The sequence below is a fragment of the Perognathus longimembris genome, chromosome 2, assembly GCF_023159225.1.
Source record: "Perognathus longimembris pacificus isolate PPM17 chromosome 2, ASM2315922v1, whole genome shotgun sequence".
NCBI lineage: Eukaryota > Metazoa > Chordata > Mammalia > Rodentia > Heteromyidae > Perognathus > Perognathus longimembris.
In genome coordinates, this window is record NC_063162.1 from 78,595,928 (window position 1) to 78,616,087 (window position 20,160).

Below are 20,160 nucleotides of genomic sequence, written 5' to 3' on the forward strand. Positions count from 1 at the left end.
CCACCACCACCACCATCATCATCTATTAAGTAACCAAAGATCTATGCACAAGAATATTCCTTTCACCTCTGTAATAAAAGGGAACAGAGGAATTGTTCATTGACACAAGATTGGGTCACAAAAATAGTGACATAAAAATAAAGTTTGTGTAACAATACATGGGATAGTGATTATACTGGTGACATGATAGCTGAGAACTGGGGAGCTAAGGAGACAGTGTATTTTTTTTATACCAATACTGTAGTGCTTCACTTTTACTAGTTCCTATGAACATATATTGCTTTTGTAATTAAAAAAAAGCTTATAATCTTCCTCTTAAAACAGTAACCTATGGCTTAGTAATCTATGGTCCAGCAAAGGTACATCTCATCCTCAACCAGGATGACTGGAAATCTAGAATCCTTGAAGGGGTACCAGTGCCATAGCCTGGAAGAGGGATGAGCACAAGGCTGGGCACTAGGACTTTCCCCATGGCCCATATTGCCTGGACCTTCATCCTGACTTTGAACTTATGTCTTAAATGGAAGCTTCTGGAAGCCTCAGTCTGCTACTTGTAGAGGTTATCGTGACACTTACATGGACTTCAGCTGTAAGGATGCTGCAGTTCCTACTGTTTACAGAGCCAATCACAGTCGACTCCACACAACCTCCGTCAATGAAAGAAAGGCCTACCCAAACCTCAGGCCCCTAGTAATATAGCATGGGCTCTCAAAATGAACTACAATGGGCACAGCTAGGATGCATTTCATTATGTGCTAGTTAAAAGCCAAAGTCTCAGGAGTCCTTCCTCCCTAAAGACATTTCCATGTATCATAGCTGAACATGGAGGACACTGGATCCACTTAGCACCCTGTGTGATGCCAACAGAAGGACAGACATTGTGTCTCTTGAAAAGGAAGGAGACCCAGAAGAGCATGACCTTTTGCTTGAGACATGAGGGCTCCATGACCCGAGGAGAGGTTGGTGCCTCCGCTACCATTGTGCCAGCTCCATCTCCACAAAGTGTCTCTGTCCCCCCAAAGTTAACAAAACTAGCAATAGCTCAGCTAGTGGCCAGTGACACTCTGTTACCAGCCCAGGGCATACCTGAAGAGTTTGCCTTGCCTCAGAGCATTCAAAGATACAATTCTGACTACCTTAGAGAATTGCGGTGGAATGCTTGGTAACATCTATCTTCTACTATATTTTGTCCTGTGGGGAAGGACATACTGAAATGTCTTTGTGTACAGAGGCATATTTTTTGTTTCAAATACAAGGATCATTCTGGCTTAGCATTCTATTTTAAAATAATTTGAGACTTGCAATACAGACTTTCTGTATAGTCTCCATCCAGGCTCCCCAATGGTAACATCTGACCAGATTTGCTTCACTGCATTCTCATTGTCTTCCCTCTCTGCTCATAAGAGTGAGTTGTAGACATCTGGCTCCTTGGCTGCCTAGTTAGTTCTGTGTGGTTTTCCTGAAAACAAGATCATTCTCTTACATAACCATAGCACAATGATTAAAACCAGGAAATTAACACCAACCCACACCACTAGCTAATTTACAGATTACATTCAAATTTAGCTCCCTGTTGGACTACTGTCCTTTTTAGAAAAGAGGGGAAGAAAATGTTTTTTCTTGGTTCAGGATCTGGCCCAGGTTGCAAGTTGTATTTGGCTGTCATGGCTATTTAGTTCCTTGGAGTTATTTTGTTGTTATTTTGTTTTTGTTTTCTGGTTAGGTTTTGTTTCCTGGAGAGCATTCTCTGACCTGGATAACTTTGAAAATTAGGCTCTGGTTTCATTGATATCCCCTAGAATTCGCTGATTTAGGACAGCAATACCGCAAAACAGATGTTGTACCACCCGGCACTGCCTCTTCCTGGATGAGGTTGCTTGGATGCCCCTTTGTCAAAGGTGCCTACTACATGTTTCCTCCCTCAGAGAAATTACTACTTTCTCCTGGCTCTTGAGCTAGCTCCTGTGTTCTTGTGATGTGTTTCCTTCATTCTTTAACCATCACCTAGACAGCCCTGGACCCTTCCGTTGGATAATGGGATTCAGAAACAAAGATCTGATCATTAAATTGAAGCTATTTTGAAAGGAAATAAAATGTTTTCTGAGGAGCCAGTAAGTCACTGCAATCTATTGATTTTGCATGAGGGCACTCAGCTATCCTACTTCACACCAGCATCCTGCTCCATATATCCTGATACACTAAAAAACTGGCTCTCTTCAAACCAGGTCCAGTCAGTTCTATACTGCAAACCAAGGGGAACCTTGGAAAAGCCCACACTATTGTGTTACTGATCAGATACTAACCAAGATAACAAAGCTTCACTGCACAGACTCTGTCTTCATTCACTGTCTCAGCTGTCTGCTCCTCTTCTTTTCTCCTATTGCCTCTTTCTGGAACATTCTTTGCCCACTAAGCCAATGGAGGACTTCTCAGCAGCAGATAGCCTAAGAATAAAGTGGTTTTGAGGGACTTGGAGGAGCAGATGAGGTCCCTGCTAGCAGTAGTTATTCTAAACTTCTCTCCAGATGTTCCTTCAGCCTGAGACCATATGGGGGAGATGGGACAGCAAGCTGTACTGTACACCTGGAAAAGATGGGGTGCAGAATTGCTACCACAATGCACTATGGAGACCTATACATATTTGCAGTCAGATGGACTCACACGGACGGCGTGTGGCAATGTTCTACACAAATGCCAAGAAAGTCTCTCTTTCTCTCTCATCTGCAGAAATATCAAGGCCTATATTCATATTCGATCACTATACACTCAGAAACAGCTGGGGAAAAGCCAGAGGTCCTCAGGTGGCTTAAGGATTCTGGAAACACAAATGTTAGAAGCCTGTTATCTACCTGGGGCCAGACAACTCTACTGGAGGAGGGTGGGAGCCCAAAGCCACCATGTGCTACCACAAGAGTCTCTGTGCCATTCCCTGGAGTGGAGAGGTCAAGAGGTGGTGAGAGTTCCAGGCAGTAACCAGGACTTAAAAGGTCTTTAAACTTTACTCTGCCTTGCATGTCAAAATAAGCAGGTCCCTGTCTTTACTGTTAGGTTTGGATTGAGCATCCTCAAAAGTTCCAGGTCCAGTTTCCACAACCTGGTTTCCAAGATGGCAAAACTGGAAACTGGTAGAAATTTTGGTCCTTCAGTCACTAGGGCCATGATCTTCAAGGAGACTGTGAGACCCTGTTTTGTATTTGTTGTTATGGTGTGTTTTTGCTTTCTGGATCACTAGGCACACAGTGTGCTTTACCATGTGCTCCTGCAGCCATGATGGATTACCTTTATTAACAGCACTAAGAAATAGGTCACTCAATATTTAACTGGCATCTCCAGCGTCCTGAGTGAAAATAAAATGTATCTCAATGTAAGTAAATTGCCTTTGGTATTTCACTATGGTATTGGGAAGCTGAAGAACACACTTATTATTGTTAAATGTTGTTTTGCAATGGCTCAATGGTTAGTGTTGGAAGGATATTTAAGGTTTCTGTTCCAAGATGAAATGAAAAAGAAAGTAATGGTACTACTCAGTTCCTCAAGCATCTATGATTTTCTTGCCACCACCCTGGTTCCCTAGTGGATTCCATGGCGAGACCAGAACTGTGAAAAGAAACAGTTTCCGTGAATAAAAGCAGAGCCATGTACTGCACTACTTGGCATTTCCATTTGTATCTTTTCAGTATTCCCCTCATAAATGAATCTGAAGATGCCAGAACTGTATAAAAGGGCTAGGAATGGCTGCTCTGATTCAGGGGAGTTCACAGGATACTTCCTGTGAACCACATGGAAGAAACTGTTTGGAGAAAGGTAAAAGATAAACCACCGCAGTCATTGTTTAACATTTGGTTCTATAGGGAACTGATAGCAAGTTGCCAGCAGAGAGTATGCACGTATCGATCTTTCCAAACAAGGTCAACATCTGTGTTCTTTCCTGGAAATGTTGAGACCTGGCACCAGAAGAGGTGGGGGAATGTTTTCCACATTTCTCTCTTCCAAGGACACTCAAAACATGCTCACTTGTTTTCTCTAGGGATGTTTTCTCTTTCTGTATTTTACATTTTTATGACTCAAACTGCTTTGACTTCAGGCTAGCTAAGATACTGAGGTGAGGGTCTAAGAAAGGAAGAGCAGAAAAGATGTAGAAGAACAGAGAAGGAAGCCACCATGAGGGACATAAAGAGGTAAAGGTGGCTCCTGTACCCAGGTAGGGCCACAAGGCCTGGCAGGGGCAGGAGCAGAGACTCAGAGAATAGCTATGCCCACTCTGGATATGGTTTCACACTGGGGTTGGTGTCTTCCATAGCAGAGGCAAGGCTAGGATCTAAGGCTCAAGAAGGGTTGCAAAGATGTCTCCATGGCCCAAATGTCCAGTACTTTCAACTTCATGACTTCCATGACACTTTGTCCTGTGACACACCAATAGAATTTTTTCCCGGATATTCACAGGCCACAGATTTTTGTATTTATGATTTTGGATATTTCAGATTGGGGAATATTTACATACACACAATGAATTTGTCTTAGGGATGGGATATAAGACTAAACACAAAATTTATTTATGTTTCATAAATATACCTAAGTGACACAGCCTGGGTGTGATTTTATATTAAAGCATTTAAAGTAATCTTAATGTCACTATCGTAATAAAATTTCATGGTGTGAAATTTTCCACTTATGGAATCATGTTGGCACTTTGGAAGTTTTGCATTTTGGAGCATTTTAGATGTTTGGATTGGGGGCTCAACCTGCATGACTACAGGGCAGACATTCATGTTCTGTGGGTACAACAGGCTACTTTGCCATCTGGTGAATTGTGAATTTTAACAGAAATAAAAGAAGAATAGGGTATTTGATCCAACCACTGCAACAAGCTATCTCTGTTCATCAGGGAAAAAGTTCACTAGCTGGTGAGTTCTTAAGTCAAAGCAGCATTAAGAATTTGCAAGTGAATTTTCCAAAGAAAATCACTTTGGGCCCTTTATAACTCCAGCAATGGCCCACCGATACGTGACAACTCTGTCCACTGCCTGGATTCTTACTCTGCAGCAGTGTCCTCACTGTAGTGGGGCCCCAAAGAGGGGAGAGCACTGACTCATATTTCCAGTAAAAACCATGATTCTTCCTGCCAAAGTTTCAGGCAGTTTAAATGCACACATTTCCAATGTTCCTGAGAGAGAAGATCTAGTTGATGTTAAAATGAAAGATCAGTGTTAGGCTCCAAAATTTTACAGAATTTATATGCTGCAAGGTATTTATAGTCCAGAGAAACACAAGTGGTTGGGATTTCACATGAGATTTCTGGGATGATTTCCTGTTCTCAGATTTAGCCAAACATGTGGCCTGCTCCAGGTCATGACTCTAAAGAGATTGCATCATTTGTTCAGAGACAAGCAGAGAGGTGAAGGCACTGTCACGTCGGAGCCACAGGCTACAGCACTGTGATCCCCAGAGCCCTCTGAGGATTTAGCAATACTGTCCGGCAAATGTGCAAACAGCCCGAGATGGCCTTGACCGACTTACAAATGATCCTGGATGATGAAGCATGATTAAGAACGCTTGCCCTAAGTACATTGAGTGGGGTATTTATAGTTGGGAGCAAACTAAAGTTCTGTGATTAAAAAAACAACCAAAAACCAAACAACCACACACCTTTGGACAGGCCATCCAGGCAGGGCCTCCCGTGAGAGATGAGCAATGAGGCGGCAAGAAGAAAAAAGGATGGCATGCCAATTTGGGGTGTTCAGAGTCAAGAGAATTTTACCTTTTAAAATGACAACAGGATGTTAAAATGGGATGGGATGCTGTGTCACTCAAGCTGGGGATACCAGGTGTGTGACTCACAGGGTCTGTCTGTCCACACAAGAGCTGCATATCCCCTTTTGTTCCTATTCTGCCACAACCAAAAGATTGCTCTGAGCGGCCAGAGCTGACCTTCCAGGGGTTCCCTGTACTTGGGTTTAGACTATGCCCTTATTTCTAATCTCAGAAGACACTAGAAAAGGCAACACAACAAATCACTGAGGTTCTGGGTAGGCGGCTTGTGAACACATGAAATGAAGCATTTGGAGAGACAAGAAATAAAGTTACTAGGGCCTAAGGGCAAACTGCGTGGGGACAGATTTGCTACAGAGGCAATATCCTATCTACCCTGAGCATCTGTAGAACAAACTCCACGTGGCAGACAGGACTAGGTTTTTTTCACCAAACATAGCTGGACCGCACAGCATTCTGCAAATCACAGATAATCCCTCAGGAGACCCCCATTTTGATCATTAGTAAATGTAGGTGCAGAACCCAATGTAAGGCCATTAACTCAGTGCCAGAAAATTAATGTTTAAGTTAAGCAAAGAAAGAACAGCTGATTGGAACTAAGACAATATTTATGCCTCATTAATTGACAGGATTACAATATGAGACTAATTGTGTTTAAAGAGCAAATGGAAAATTGTGCTGTAACAGCCATTAGGTGGCCATGTGAAAATAATCTATATTGGCTGAAAACGAAGCTTATCGCTGTCATCCCTGAGTATTCGCTGAGCAGGTCTTGAATTGAGAAAGAAAAACATCAGTGTCACTGACTTTTTTCCCCAGCAGCAGTCGTTTCCTGGCTTTGTTGCCTTCCTCTCTGTTGACCCTCTCAGCACTTTACACCTTAGAAGTACACGACGATGCCTAGCTTTCTTGGTGTATGAACTTGTTCTGGGCATCATCACACACCATGATCCCTCACTGAGTCCTGTGGGTCACCCCTCAGTTTCCCTTTTACTACTGCACCTATCTGGGCACCTGGCTACCTGGCCAGTGGGTGGAATGGTTGTTGCTGAGTGAGAAAGCACAGTTCTGGTCTCAGCCAATGCTGCAGAGACTATGCCAGTCACACATCAATGGCCGGCTTCAGCTTTGGGTCCGGGTTTTGTAGAGGAGTGTCCTTGTGATGGGCTCCAACTAGATCATCCTGATTTCAGGTAAAGCAAAGTGAGGAACTCCATACATGCAGCAATTGTCACCTGTGATGGAGGGGCTGCAGGCAAGCCCCATGCCAGGACCCTCCTGTCCTTCTCTGCCTGGCATTAAGGCCCTGGAAGTCTTAGATTGAAGTAGCAGAAGCAAAGAGAAAGCTTCCTGGAGAGACCCTGTGCCTCCTGCTGAGAGGCCTTCCTCTACCACAGCCATTGCCAAATAAATGAGGGCTATGACCAGGACCTGGTGTAAGAGGTCTCAAAGAATAAAAAGCTCTTAAGATCTAGGTGCTAGAAGCCCACCACTTCCTCCAGGAACCCTCTCTCTTTGGCAGCAAATATCAGTGTGCACTGTACCAGATGCTATTTTGGCCCCAAGCAGAAGTCTTCCCAAAGTTCCCACAAAGTGCTGGTGCTGGCCTGGAAAGTCTAGGAGCTCCCTGCCCATACTACTGGCTGCCTCTGTGACTCCTCTCATTAGGCTGAGGAGATGTCAGCCACTCTCTATTACCTGGTTTTTCTCTCTTATAGCCTCTCCCCACCAGGTCCTAGACCCCAGTGAGCTTCGTGGGATGAGGATCTTGACCTTGACTCAAGTAGAATGTTTAATTCAAGTCACTCGCCTATGTTTCAGAAGCAGCAGCAGGGGCTACAGGCTCTTTTTGTGATAATTGGAGCTGCTTATGCTGACTGTGGCAGTCTCTTTACTTCACTGGGCCCTTTCTGGACACCAGCTCTCAGCCCAATACTAGTGCCACTGTGGGTCAAACACAGGGAGAGACCAAGAGATAGACACAGGCTCACCCCTGTCTCCACCACACCCAGGTGGCAGCCCTGCAGGACAAAATCTGTCTGTAAGCCATCTATTTTGGCCTATACTATGGTTTTAGGAAGACTTAAAGACACATACATACACACAAACACACAAACACACACTCTATCTGGAATTCAGATTTTCAAAACTGAGAACTATGGTTTCTCTGGGGTCATTCAAAAGGCTGACGATACTGGGCCACTGTCTTCTTTGACACCCGCCTGACCCTCTCAATGTGCAGATATTGACAGTGCACCTTACTGTACATCAATGATTCTCCTCTAAAATCTGATGCTTTCTGAGCTGAGTCCCTGACAATACAATAGGTGACAAGGTCCACAGGGAGGCTGAAGAACATAGGACCCTCTCTAGAAGCAGCTAGATGGCCAACCACACCTCTTCAAGTCAGGCTCCAACATGGGCCGGGAGCAGCAGCAAGCTGCCCTCATGACTCAGAAAGCCTTGCTTATCCTCAGCAGCTTATCTTTTACAGATGAGTCACCAAGCAGTTTGAAACGTCTTACTGCTCTGTACTACAAAAATTTAGTGGTCTGATACTGACTGAATTTCACTACCCGCTGGAGGAAAAGAACTTTAACACTCGGAAAGCTCAAGCATTTGCATTTTTGGTAAATAAATGATGAGATGTTGTCTAACAACTTACATCAACTAAGTTACTAAAGTTAAATGCTATTAAATAATGGATGGAACAATATACATAAGAGTTCTGCCTTCACATAAAATTCACTTTTGCGGGGGAGGGGTTGTTTTAGTTTTCTTGGCAGTCTTGGGGTTTGAACTCAGACCTGTGGTGGGCCGGCTTACTTGCTCTGCTGGCACTCTATTACATCTACATCTCCACTCAGGCTTTTTGCCGGCTAATTTTGAGATGGACTAGCAAAATTCCCAGCCTGGGCCAGCCTCAAATTATGACTCTCTAGATGTCAGCCTCCTTGAGTAGCCAGGATTACAGTAGTGAGTCACAGAAACCCAGCTTCTCTCATGTTTCAAAACAACCAGTTGTAAATCTGACAGACTCTGTGTCTTCACTGTTCATGGAGTGAGTGCTATGTTCTTACAACCTTTTCTCTCATCAGGCAAAAGAGGGCAGGGCATTTCTCAAACACAGACCACATTCTTTACAAAGGCTACATACCCACAGACCTAACCAACCATGGATGGAAAGTATTTCTTACAAAACTGCCTATTATAACCACTCAGGATTTACACTATATTAAGAGACATAAGTCATCTGTAGGTGACTTATAGTGTACAGGAGGATGTGTGTAGGTTTTTATGAAAATACTACACCATTTTAATAAGAGACCTGGGCACACACAAACTTGGTAGTCAGGGTCCCTCCTGAATAGCAAGGGATACTCAGATAATCTTCCTTCACCTTTTGTGATAAGCATGCCCATGTGCCTTTTCTCAGATCACTGGTAAAGCCACTGAGTATAACCTCACATAAATGCAAGACTTTAGCACAGAAATATAAACAAATAAAAATAAAACTATTTTCATAAATAGAGTAAAACAAAAAGAGAAACAGAGACAACACTACGTCATCTTACACTGTTCACAATCACTTTGAACACTAGAAAGGACCTGTGCATGCGTGACAGAGGTCCTTGGAGCTTGAGCTCCAGGATTCACAGGCTCCAGAGACCCACTCCTCCTCAGGAGGGAGTAACAGCACAGCACCCTGGCAAGCTGCTACTCAGCACAGTGGCGGCGCAGGGTCCACAGTTTTTTAATGGGCAGGAGAGGTTGGACCTTGTTGTAAAGCTTTTGTCAAAGCCCCAGATGGAACCACAGATCCACTGGAGCTGAGGAGACTCTGGGAGGCTGAGTTCAAGGCCACATGGTGACGGCTAGCCAGCCTGGAAAGAACAACAGTTCCTTCAGCTGCCTTTGTGGTAGCACAGTGAGCTCCAACTACAAGTTGACCTCTTGGCCAGTTTTGGTGTGTCCCAGCTGGAAGATCAGAAGTGCTTGCATGAAACTTGGCTATTCCTGCCAACCCCAAAGAAGACCCAGGTGATCCCTGAGGGCACCTTCAGACAACACCTGGCAAGAACTCAACCACAGCATGGCCACTTGCCTAGGATGAGGTCATCCTGGAAAGACTTTCGGAGACTGCCTGGGGGTGGCTGTGCCCTCTGTGCTCCCTCGGGAGAGGACACAAAGTGGTAGGGGAAGATTTCCCCATCCTTCTAGGAAGAAGGATAATATCTTCCTTTCTATATGTCACCATTCTTTCTTATTCACAGTTCCTTTTGCCTTCACCTTGGAGAGCTCATGGCTCTCTGCCCTGGCATGTGAAGACCAGGTCTAGGTGGGGCATGGGGTTTTAGCTGAAGGCAGACAGGCTGGAAAGATGGAACTAGAGTAATCCCACAGCTGCTAACCAGGGTGGGCTAAGAGCTCTTCTCTCCATGTGACTGTAACCACATAGTGAGTCCATGGCTACCAGCCCTGGTGGGCTGCCGAGCTTGCAACTGACCTATCTTGCCTGGCTGCAAGACAATCAGGCTGGAGTTGTGGGGCCTTGCCTGAGTCTGCTCATAGGACAGTATGAACTGAATGCAGTCCTTTGTCCCCAGCCATCGTTCTCCAGGCACTGAAGGATTGCTTTTGGTATTTAGGAACTGGCTCAGGGAACCACAGAAATGGTATCTGTCCACAGGCCAGTCTTCCAGGAAGGTGGGGCTGGGGGAGTCAGCATTCTGTGACCAGCACCCAACTCCATATCAGGCCAGTCACTTGCCACACCTGGGATTCAGGCACTTGCACTATCCACTTCAGCAGCCACCAAGGGACCCCCTTGAAAAGGAAATGCAGAGAGAAATGGAAGAAAGGCTCACCAAAGCAGGGCTTTAGGAATGCTTTGCTTATAAAACACTAGTCAAGAATGACTTTGCCTTTCTCATGGTTGTTTACATATCTCTAATTTTTCTTCCCTTTGTCTTTCTCTATCACTGGCCTCCTTACTAGGGAACATAATGCTATGAACAATGAAGCACCCTATGGCTCACTATCCTCCTATAGAACGGACATCATCCTGTTACTTTCCAGAAAGTTTTACATTTCTTCTTTTACCTGAGCTCTCCCAGCAAACAAAGCATCTTTACTTAGGGCAGGATACACTGAGAGCAGGTCATCTAATGCTGCATTACTTCTGAAGTCTCTCCTGGACACTGCACCCAGTGTTACTTCTCCTGGTAGGGTCCACACACCTCTACTAACAGCATCTCCTGTAGGATCCTGGATGCAAAGGCCTGGCAGGTGGCTGGGTAGGGTGGAGAGCATGTGCTCCTAGCACCTATACCCCTTCCATGAGATCAGAAGCCAGCAGTAGGTATGCATGAAGACCAGACTCAAACCCAGAAGAAGATAATAGCAACTAAAAACAATGGTTTTCCTCAGAGGGATTTAAGTAAGTACTTTTGCTTGACCTAGTAGACTTAAAGAATTTGGACAACAAACAGACCCCAATGCAATGTTCTCATGGGCAACCAATTCAGGTCCCAAGAAAAACACCAGCAGGCAAAACTTCTGGGTTTCCTTATTCTCATAAATTTGGACGACCCATGGGGGTGGAGACCGGTTTTCCTGCCAATCATGGATAGGGCCAGATAATACTTTTGTGGCCTTATTTCAGGATGGGAAACTTTTGTAAACAACCTCAACGACAAATCCACAGACAGCTTGTCTGGATCCCTATTTGAAGCCGAAGGTCACCAGGGAGGTAGACAGCCCAGATGTACTTCAGGCATGTGACTGCGCTGAAGCTAGGCCAGCGCTGGCTCCCAGACAAGGACTGACTTCACCTTCTAAGTTTGACAGTGCTGTAACACAGCCCACTGGGAAGGAGAGTAGGAGTGGGAGCCGTACTTTGAAGCTGGAGAACATTAGGAACGTCTGTCTCTGAGGAGCATGGCCACTGGCTGACACAATGCAGATGAGTTTGAAGAGAACTAGACTGTGGGCCTGCCACGTCTGAGGCCACGGAGGTGGGAAAGTGGGACGAGGAGGGGCAGGAATGAGTACAGCAGAAAAGCAAAGAAACCACTCAACTACGCATGTTGGGCATGTTGGGAAGGCTGCTGAGGTTCTTGAGCACTGTGGCTGCAACTCCAGGCTCTCTGTCCTGAGCCCAGGTCATGCCTCCCCAGCCCCACTTCTTATGTTGGCTTCAGTTTCCCCCACTGCACGACAGAGATGGTAACATTTATGCATTTTTCACAGGTTGGTTTGAGGAATAAATGAGCATACTGGGAAAGAAACAATTGAACAAAAACATGGAGTCACTTAGAACAGTTACGCACAAATATAACACTTCCTGAAACATCAGCTGTTATGGTCCTTCTCATCGCTGTTAATCACCACCCTTACTCACCCCCAGTGTAGCACGGCTGTGTTTCCTCCAGAGCCTGAAATCTATTCTGCTCTGTGCCCTTCCAGTCAGGAAGGAGGAGTTACACTCAAGTTCCCTGTCCGTTCCTCTGGTAAGCTGACTGGTCACTTGACAGTTTTCACCCATGAGGACAATAGCTGCATAACATCTACTTCATGGTCTTACTTTCAAGTAGAACTATAGTTTCAAGACCATGGATATCATCTTCTGGGTCAAACAGAAATGCTTCCTTGCACAGGCCATGTTCAAAGTCAAGATCACAGGATGGAAGCTTTTCAATGATCCCCAGACTGAAGTTCAGGTGCCTGAGTAAAACGAGCATTCTCACATCCAGAATCGCCAGCTAATGAGGAAGATCTGGAGGTGAAATTTCTGTCAAAGACCCAATGTTCATCGTTAAGCATCAAATCACACTCAATTTTCTTTACTATAGTTACCAGACTGTTTCTAAAACATACTGATACATCCCCGAGTTAATTAGTGGAATTTGGGGCAGTAAATCAAAAAGCCTCACAAGACAAGTTCAGCAGCCACAAGAAAAGAACCCAAAGCAAAGACCTCACAGTTTCCCTCCTTCCTCTGCAAAGTACAGAGCCAACACAGCTGTGCAGACCCCACAGCCAGCGGCCAGCTTGAAGCCAAGGGAACACTCACCTGCTTCGGGGGCGGCTGATTCGGAGGGAAAGAGCCTGGTGGGAGCGCAGGGGAACTCCCAGCACCGCTGCTGCCACACAATTCAGGAAATGGGTTGGGGATGGCTGGCAGAGATGAGGTCCTGAACTGCTGGTCCTCCTCTTGAAGGCGCCTGGGAGGAAGGAGTCAAGTCCTGGTTAAATGTGATTCTTTCACATGACCTAGCATTGCAACTTCTGGGTGTGTTCACTCTGAAGGATTTGAGAGCAGGGGTTGTGTAGCTATCAATGCATTCATGTTCATAAGAGCACACTCTACGATAGCCTTCACGAAGTAACTATTCCTCAAGTAACATTGGGGAAAAGCAAACTGTGGCATATCCATATGATGGAATAGTATTCATCCTCAAAAAATGGATATTCCAAATGGAGGGAAACACAGGAAGGATTCTTACATGAGTATGTGCACATGCCTTGTGGAACAAAAGCCAGTTAACAAAAGGACACAAATGAGATGATTCCATTTCCCTGAAGTATACAATGGAGTTGAATGCACAGAGGGTAGAATGGTACTTGCTTGCTAGGCCTAAGTAAAAGGGTGATGGAGGAATGTTATTTAGTGGGTAGAGTTGCTGTTTTGCAAGATGAAAATGTTTTGCAAATTGTAGGACGATTTTGAGTATAGTATGACTTAACTATACACTTAAAAAATTGCTAACGTAGCTTATGCTTAAACTTCACTTGAACATAAACTAATAACTAAATGAGACAAAATTAAAAGCTGACAATGTCAGAATCAAAGAGCATCAATTTTTTGCTCACTGAACACCTGGGGGGGCGGCCAGTGAGTGTGATTCGCTAGTCCTGCACACACTTCTGTCTCAAACAATGCTTGTCGTTGACATTTGTTCAATGAATACCTGATGTGTAAAAAGCTTCTGCCAATAAGAGCATTTTCATAACTACAAGGATTTTTTTTCAGAGTCCTTGAAGTGAACATCTATCTCTCCAAATGAAAACACTGGAGAGGCTTTGTGAGCCCTCACAGGAACTGTGAAGTGAATATGCATTTATACAGACAGGGAGTTGATACTGAATTAAGTGGAAATAAAAGCTTCATGTATCTATCTCTCCTCCTAGAGCACCAATGCTTAGAAATACCTATTGATTCAGTGCCACCCTGCACTCCTTGGCTCTTGTCCAGGGCCACCTCCTCCTTGAAAAATGCAAAACTCACTTGTCATACAACTCAGCAAAACACGCAAAAGATGGTGTGTCGGGGGCAGTTGTGATAATAGCAGAGAAAAGAAGTTCTAAGTTCAAGTGAAAAGGAGAGGGAAAAAAGCTCTGAGAGTCTGCCTGTTGACTCCCTGCCCTCCATTCCAGGCATTGCTGAGAAGACATCTCCTGCTCTATCCATCCTCAGCCCCAACCACTCACCCTGCATCCATCTGCTGCCCCATTCATCTACCCCTGCATATGCAGTGCACAGACCCTTGCCCCTACACTCCTAGGAGAAGGCAGAAAAGCTCCATTGAACCCCATCTTTGTCAGAATTCCTGACTTTTCTCCATATATACATAGATGTGCATGTGTGTACACATGTATACACACATATACATACATATATACATATCCATCCATATATGTGTGTGTATATATATACATATATATATATATGTCTATCTATTATCTATCTATGATTCCAAACCCTTTGTGTAGGCTGTCTTCAGACAGCCTATTTTTACAATCTGAAAAAAAAATCACTGATCCATTAGCCTCCCTGGGAGGGTTGCCACAAGAGAGCTTTATTCTGACCTTCTTACTTTTCCTCCCTTCACCAACTTGCTGGCATTTTATTTAAAGGAAGACCTGTCCAGGCATTCTGTGTGGTCCAGGAAATGCTGGACTGATTTAAAAATACAAGAACTCACAAGCATGGAGGGAATTGGTGTTGTGAAATATAGGAAAGCCGCCCCTATTATAGGGAGAGGATTGTGCTGTCCTACAGAGAGCAGCTGCTCTCTATTTCAGAATAAGGTTCAGGTAGTCTCAGGTCAGAGATAGGCTAATTTCAGCTAGAATCTCAGATCCAAGCATCCTGGAGCAGCTAAGTCTAGCAACAAGTCAGGCTGTCTGGCACTATCATCATGTATCCTGATCTTTGGGCACCTTTCCTAAGGGACTGGGGAAAACTCTGTGTCCTGGGTGCCTCAGAGACTCGGCAGACATCTGGTCTTTACAAAGCTTATGGAAAAAAAAATCTCACATCTAGGCTTTGCAGAACTAGGAACAGGGATGACAGGCTAGAGAACAAAGCCAGACAAGTACTGGGAAGGGAGACAACTCACCATTCACAAATCTGACACAATGCAGGAAGCCTAGCAGCGGCTGACTAGAGGCCCCAAGACATTCCTCTACTTCCTGGGAAAGAATGTTCCTGGGTTGTATAAGACTCAAGATGTCAGAGGAGAAATAAACCTCTTGGAAATTTCTGGACACCGGGAGAAATGAAGCTCCCCAGAATGTGTGGAGCTGAGTAGAGTATAGCCACCATCACTCCAGAGTGATGTGAGGCAGTTATTCCAAGCAGAGTCCTCCACAATCCACCATGAACACCCAGCAGTAGGTGCAGGCTTCCACGGACCTCTTACCATCCTCATCCACCTCGCCACATGTGCCTGAAACCCAGCATAGTTCATGCAGACAGGGCTGAGTGGACACAGATGTCTTCAGAAGCCGTCCTTCCTCACCCCAGTGTCATCATCCCCGCTGAGAACATCATCTCAGCACCATCCCCCTGGCCCACCTATCCAATGACACCTCAGCTCACCTTCCTTCCTTCCTCCTCACATCTGATCCCTCACCTCCCTTTTTAAGTCAAGGACTTCCAAACTCAGACTGCTTCTTCCTTGGCAGTGTCTTCAACTCCATCCTTCATGTTAGGACACCACCATGCCCCTAGCTGATGGGTTCCTCACATAGTGGCCAAGCCCCAGAAGGACCAGCCATGCTGCCCTTTGCCCTCCTGCTCATATGCCCAGACAGCTACAGCTGTGCTGCCCCAACCCAGCCCTCTCACTCACCTGCTCCTAGCCCTCTCCTCTCCTGCTCTTTAGAACCTGCCATCGCCTCCACTGGCATCAATTCTGCCAGATGTGACTCGACTGGTAGACCTGCCACTCTGGATAAAACAGTATTCTTCTTTCCAGCCTCACTGCTTCTGAGGATGTGCATCAATTTTCAATGTTCAGGGATTGGGTTAAAATGTAGCCAGGCTCCAGTGGCTCATACCTGTAATCCTAGCTACTCAGGAGGCTAAGATCTGGGGATCATGGTTAGAAGCCAGCCTGAGAAGGAAAGTCCATGAGGCTTTTATCTACAACTAACCAGCACAAAGCCATAAGTGGAGCTGTGGCTCAAGTGGTAGAATGCTAGCCTTGAGCAAAAAGGCTCAAGGTCAGCACCCAGGCTCTGAGTTCAAGTTCCAGTAGTGGGGCACGTACGCACACATGCATGCACACAAATAAAATTCTGGGTAGTCCTTGCCCCAGGAGGACACTGTTGCTGGATCCCAGAACCTACTGTGGGGAGTGGAGACTTTATTCAGTTAACTGCATGGCTATTCTTTTATTCTTTCCAGAACATTTTCCTATGACGGTTGTCCTAAAGATTTGTCTACCTAACACAATGCTTGGCAATGTAGCAGAAGCTACAGTAACAGTTCACCCTAGTTACACCCATGGTGTTCTGCTGTGTAGGTCAGGGTTGGCATATGGCAGTCCCCTGTGACGACTTGGGCCCAGCCAACACAGGCTGGGTTTGTGGATGGGACATAATTCCCTCAGGTTAAGGGTGACATGACAACTGCATCTGTTCTTTAGGAAGCTGTCTTCCTCCTGAAATCATAGTTACCACCTTGATCACTTAAAAAAATGGAGAGCTGTGCATGGTCTTGGTGGAGAGCACTGGCTCTCAAGCCCACCTGACAGCAAGGATGTGCACAGGCTGTGAACGCTGCACGCGCTGTCTCGGGGACGCCTGAGGCTGCGCAGGGCGCGGCCCTGGAGCCGGAGGCTGGCTGCGGGCATGCTGGCCGTTCTGCAGAAGCGGCACCGTGTCGGACTGCATGTTGCAGGCTGAGTAAAGGCTTTCCATGGATTCACTTATGTCACTCATTACTACGTTCAGGCCCACGTCATAACCTAGACAAGAGAAAATCAAAGAGAAGGCAATGTTAGCTGCAGAGAAGGAAATACCCAAATGTGTATCTTTTGATGATCATGCATCAGTATTTAAAAAAAAAATACTGCACAAGGGACAGAGAAGCCTAAGTGAGGAAGGGGTGAATGCTACCAATGAATCAAGTCTATTTTATTTATTAATAACTCTTGATGTCTCGGGGGCCATTTAGTAGCCATTGTCCAACCTCACTACCACATTTGGCGTCTCTGTTCAATTCACAGTTCAATTTCTACCCCTTGTCCCCTCTTCCAGGCTGCCATCAGGGTGGTCATTTTGTCAAGGCTGCACGGTATGACCTCAGTCCTCCACTCTGTTGGTTGGATACTGAGTTCTAGGCAGGCCAATCACACTCCTCACCCTAAGGTTTCCAAGGAAGTACAACCAAGAGGCAGAACTAGAGCAGCCCTCAATTCTGATACCAGCCTCGGTCCAGTAAGACAGGATGGTGGCAAAGGCCACAGTCCAGTGAGCTGCTATTTAAGCTGCTGTTAAAGCCTCTGCAGACCCAGAGAGTTCCAGGCCCTTCCACCACCCCTCAGGCAGCCTGATAGCCCAAAGAAACCCATCTTTCAGTGGAAGGCATGGGCAGAAACACACAGAGAACCCAGGGAAGCCAGAGACAACAGGAATAAGTAGGAAGGGATGAATGTGCACACAACAATGATAACAGTTAATTCTACATGTCAACTGGCTGGGCACTCAGATTTTAGTCAACTCTTCGGAGTACAGATTACTCCTCCCTAATGTTGGTGGGCATCATCCCACCAGAAGAAAGCCTTAGCAGAAAAAAAAAAAAGGGCCTATTGGAGGAGATGGGAGTTCTGCCTCCAGACTTGACCTGTGGTGCTTCCTAAGACCTGTCAGTCACTCTGCAGATTTTGGAACTGCCAACCTCTATAATGGCATAAACCCATTGCTAAGTTATATGTCTCAATCTAGAAATCCTACTGATTCAGTTTTTTTGGAAAGCATTGAGAAACACTGAGACTTAAGGGTATAACTCAGTACATACAGAGACCAGGTAAGAAAGGGGGAGGAGGCAGAGAGTGTGGCTGGGTCACACAGCCAGGCTCAGAATAGTCTTGTGTGGCTTAGTTTTGGTGCTCTAGAACCCGAGTTGCACTTGACCAGGGAAGACTGTAAGACCTTCTACCTCCCACAATTATGTTGGCATTGCACTTAAGCCAGCCTGAGTTGGTTCTGTATTTGCAAGACCACATGGTCTCAGTAATACCAGAACATTTTCTCCTTCTATCTTCAGATTTGTCACTTTTGAATAGCAAAGCAAGGAATGACTGAGGCTCACTGTCACACTGCTCCCTGCAAACCACATATTCATCATCTCACTGGCTCCCATGTCACACACACAGGGGCTCAGAGTCACAGAAAACACCCCTCACTGCTTCTTGAGGGGTTAACTCACTCATGCCAGACCCCTTTCTACTGCTTGGAGGCCCCAGGCAAGACTTGGCCTTTCAAATTCTCTGCTTCTTCAAATATACCATGGGGCTGGTTAGCTAGCAGTTACCCAACCCAGTGGGAGATTGTGAGGACCAAGTTAGGTAGTACCTGCTTTATAGCTGAGTCTGGCACAGAATAAACAGTAAGATGTTATTTGTTAGCTCCTTTTTATTTATTCCATAAGGAATGAAATAAAGTAGTTACTATTAAGTGGTTTACTACTGAACAAAAAAGCCTGGAGGAAATTAAGTCATTTGTTCAAGATCACAGAAGTGGCACAGAAAACCTGGAATTTGCAAACAACTTTTAAGCACTCATTTGACTTCATCAAGTGTGCACTGAGGGATCTTTCCAGAACATTTGGCTCCTGCTCCCCACATAGAAGTATAAGAAGGCAGGCTGGGAGGGCTGCCCAGCACCTGTCTAGCATGTGCGAGGCCCTTGGTTTGATCACAACTGCAAAAGGAAGTCTCCAAATGCCTTCACTTTGGCTTCTCTTGTCTTTCAAGACCAAATGGCATAATGGAACAAGATGACACCAAAACTCAGCTGAAGAGCCTGGCAGTGGTGCAGAGGATGGGAGGGAATAAGAGGCCTAGTGTTTAGCACCTGTCCATCTGGGGGTGGGTGGCAGGCTAGAGTTACAGGAGGATTTGGGCAGAAGCCACAGATCCCCCTGACTTGGTCTTAACCTCCCTAGCCATGGTGCCCAAAGAAGGAGGTAACATATGGTGGGATTAGGCAGGTCATGTCCAAGGTCACAAGGAGGTAGGCAGCCGGCTACTAAAATAGCAGCAATGAGCCCATGATGTCCAACTAAGGAAGTCTGTACTGAAATGAATGACAGAGGCCATGTGCTAGAGAGGCCCAGGGAAAGCAGATAGGACTGGGGCTAGTACAGGGGACAAGGTCTGAGAGAGACACAGGTGGCGCTGAGTTGATCCCAAAGACTTGGAGTCATTTTGAATGTCCAGGGCCTATGTAGGGGGGAAGGATGAAGGGAAGAAAAGACTGCTTTAGCTCAGGCTCTGAGTGGTCAAATATTAATCCTGTGGCCAGATATTAAAAGGACAGAAGTGCTGAATCAATAATTAATAATTAGCAAAAAATCAATAATTAATATATCACAAAGGAGAAAGCTTAGGTTCTGCAGGCAGAGTTCTTACTCCTAGTTGGGGGTGGGAAGACAAGGGAGGAAGACACCAGTGGTGGCTGGAGCACACACTGCAGTGTCCATAGTCCCATAATGGCTGCATCTCTGAGGGAAAGTCTACATGTATACTTAGCAAAGGTACAAATGGAGGAAAACAGCTGTCAGAGACAGCTGACTGCTAATGAAAAGGCCAGGGGGGCAAAGCTTAAGTTATATACCACAGCTCACAATCTGGGGCTTCAGGAAGGTTCTAGAACACACACATCACAATGCCACTCATCTGCACTCACATTTAGCTGACATGCTAATCATAGCATAATATAATGAGCTTTGTAAAACAATTAAGCCCACACAAGCCTCTTAACTCTGTATATTAACAGCTCAATATTTCTACCTTAATGGACCACTTAAGAATCAATACTGGGTGAAATACAAAGTTCACTGTAATGATCTGGGCAGTCTCTGTCTTGTTACCTCTT

At 45.5% G+C, this 20,160-nt stretch overlaps 1 protein-coding gene across 1 annotated transcript in view; it reads right to left on the reverse strand.

Annotated features, from left to right (window-relative positions):
- Positions 1-20,160, reverse strand: part of Grb10 (growth factor receptor bound protein 10) — a 155,673-nt gene that overhangs the window by 37,191 nt on the left and 98,322 nt on the right. Inside the window, exons 4-5 of the mRNA XM_048339576.1 lie at positions 16,808-17,027; positions 12,845-12,995 (exon numbers count right to left, since the gene is read on the reverse strand). Coding sequence (XP_048195533.1) covers positions 12,845-12,995; positions 16,808-17,001 — 345 coding nt within the window. The 5' untranslated portion in view covers positions 17,002-17,027. The remainder of the gene's footprint in view (positions 1-12,844; positions 12,996-16,807; positions 17,028-20,160) is intronic.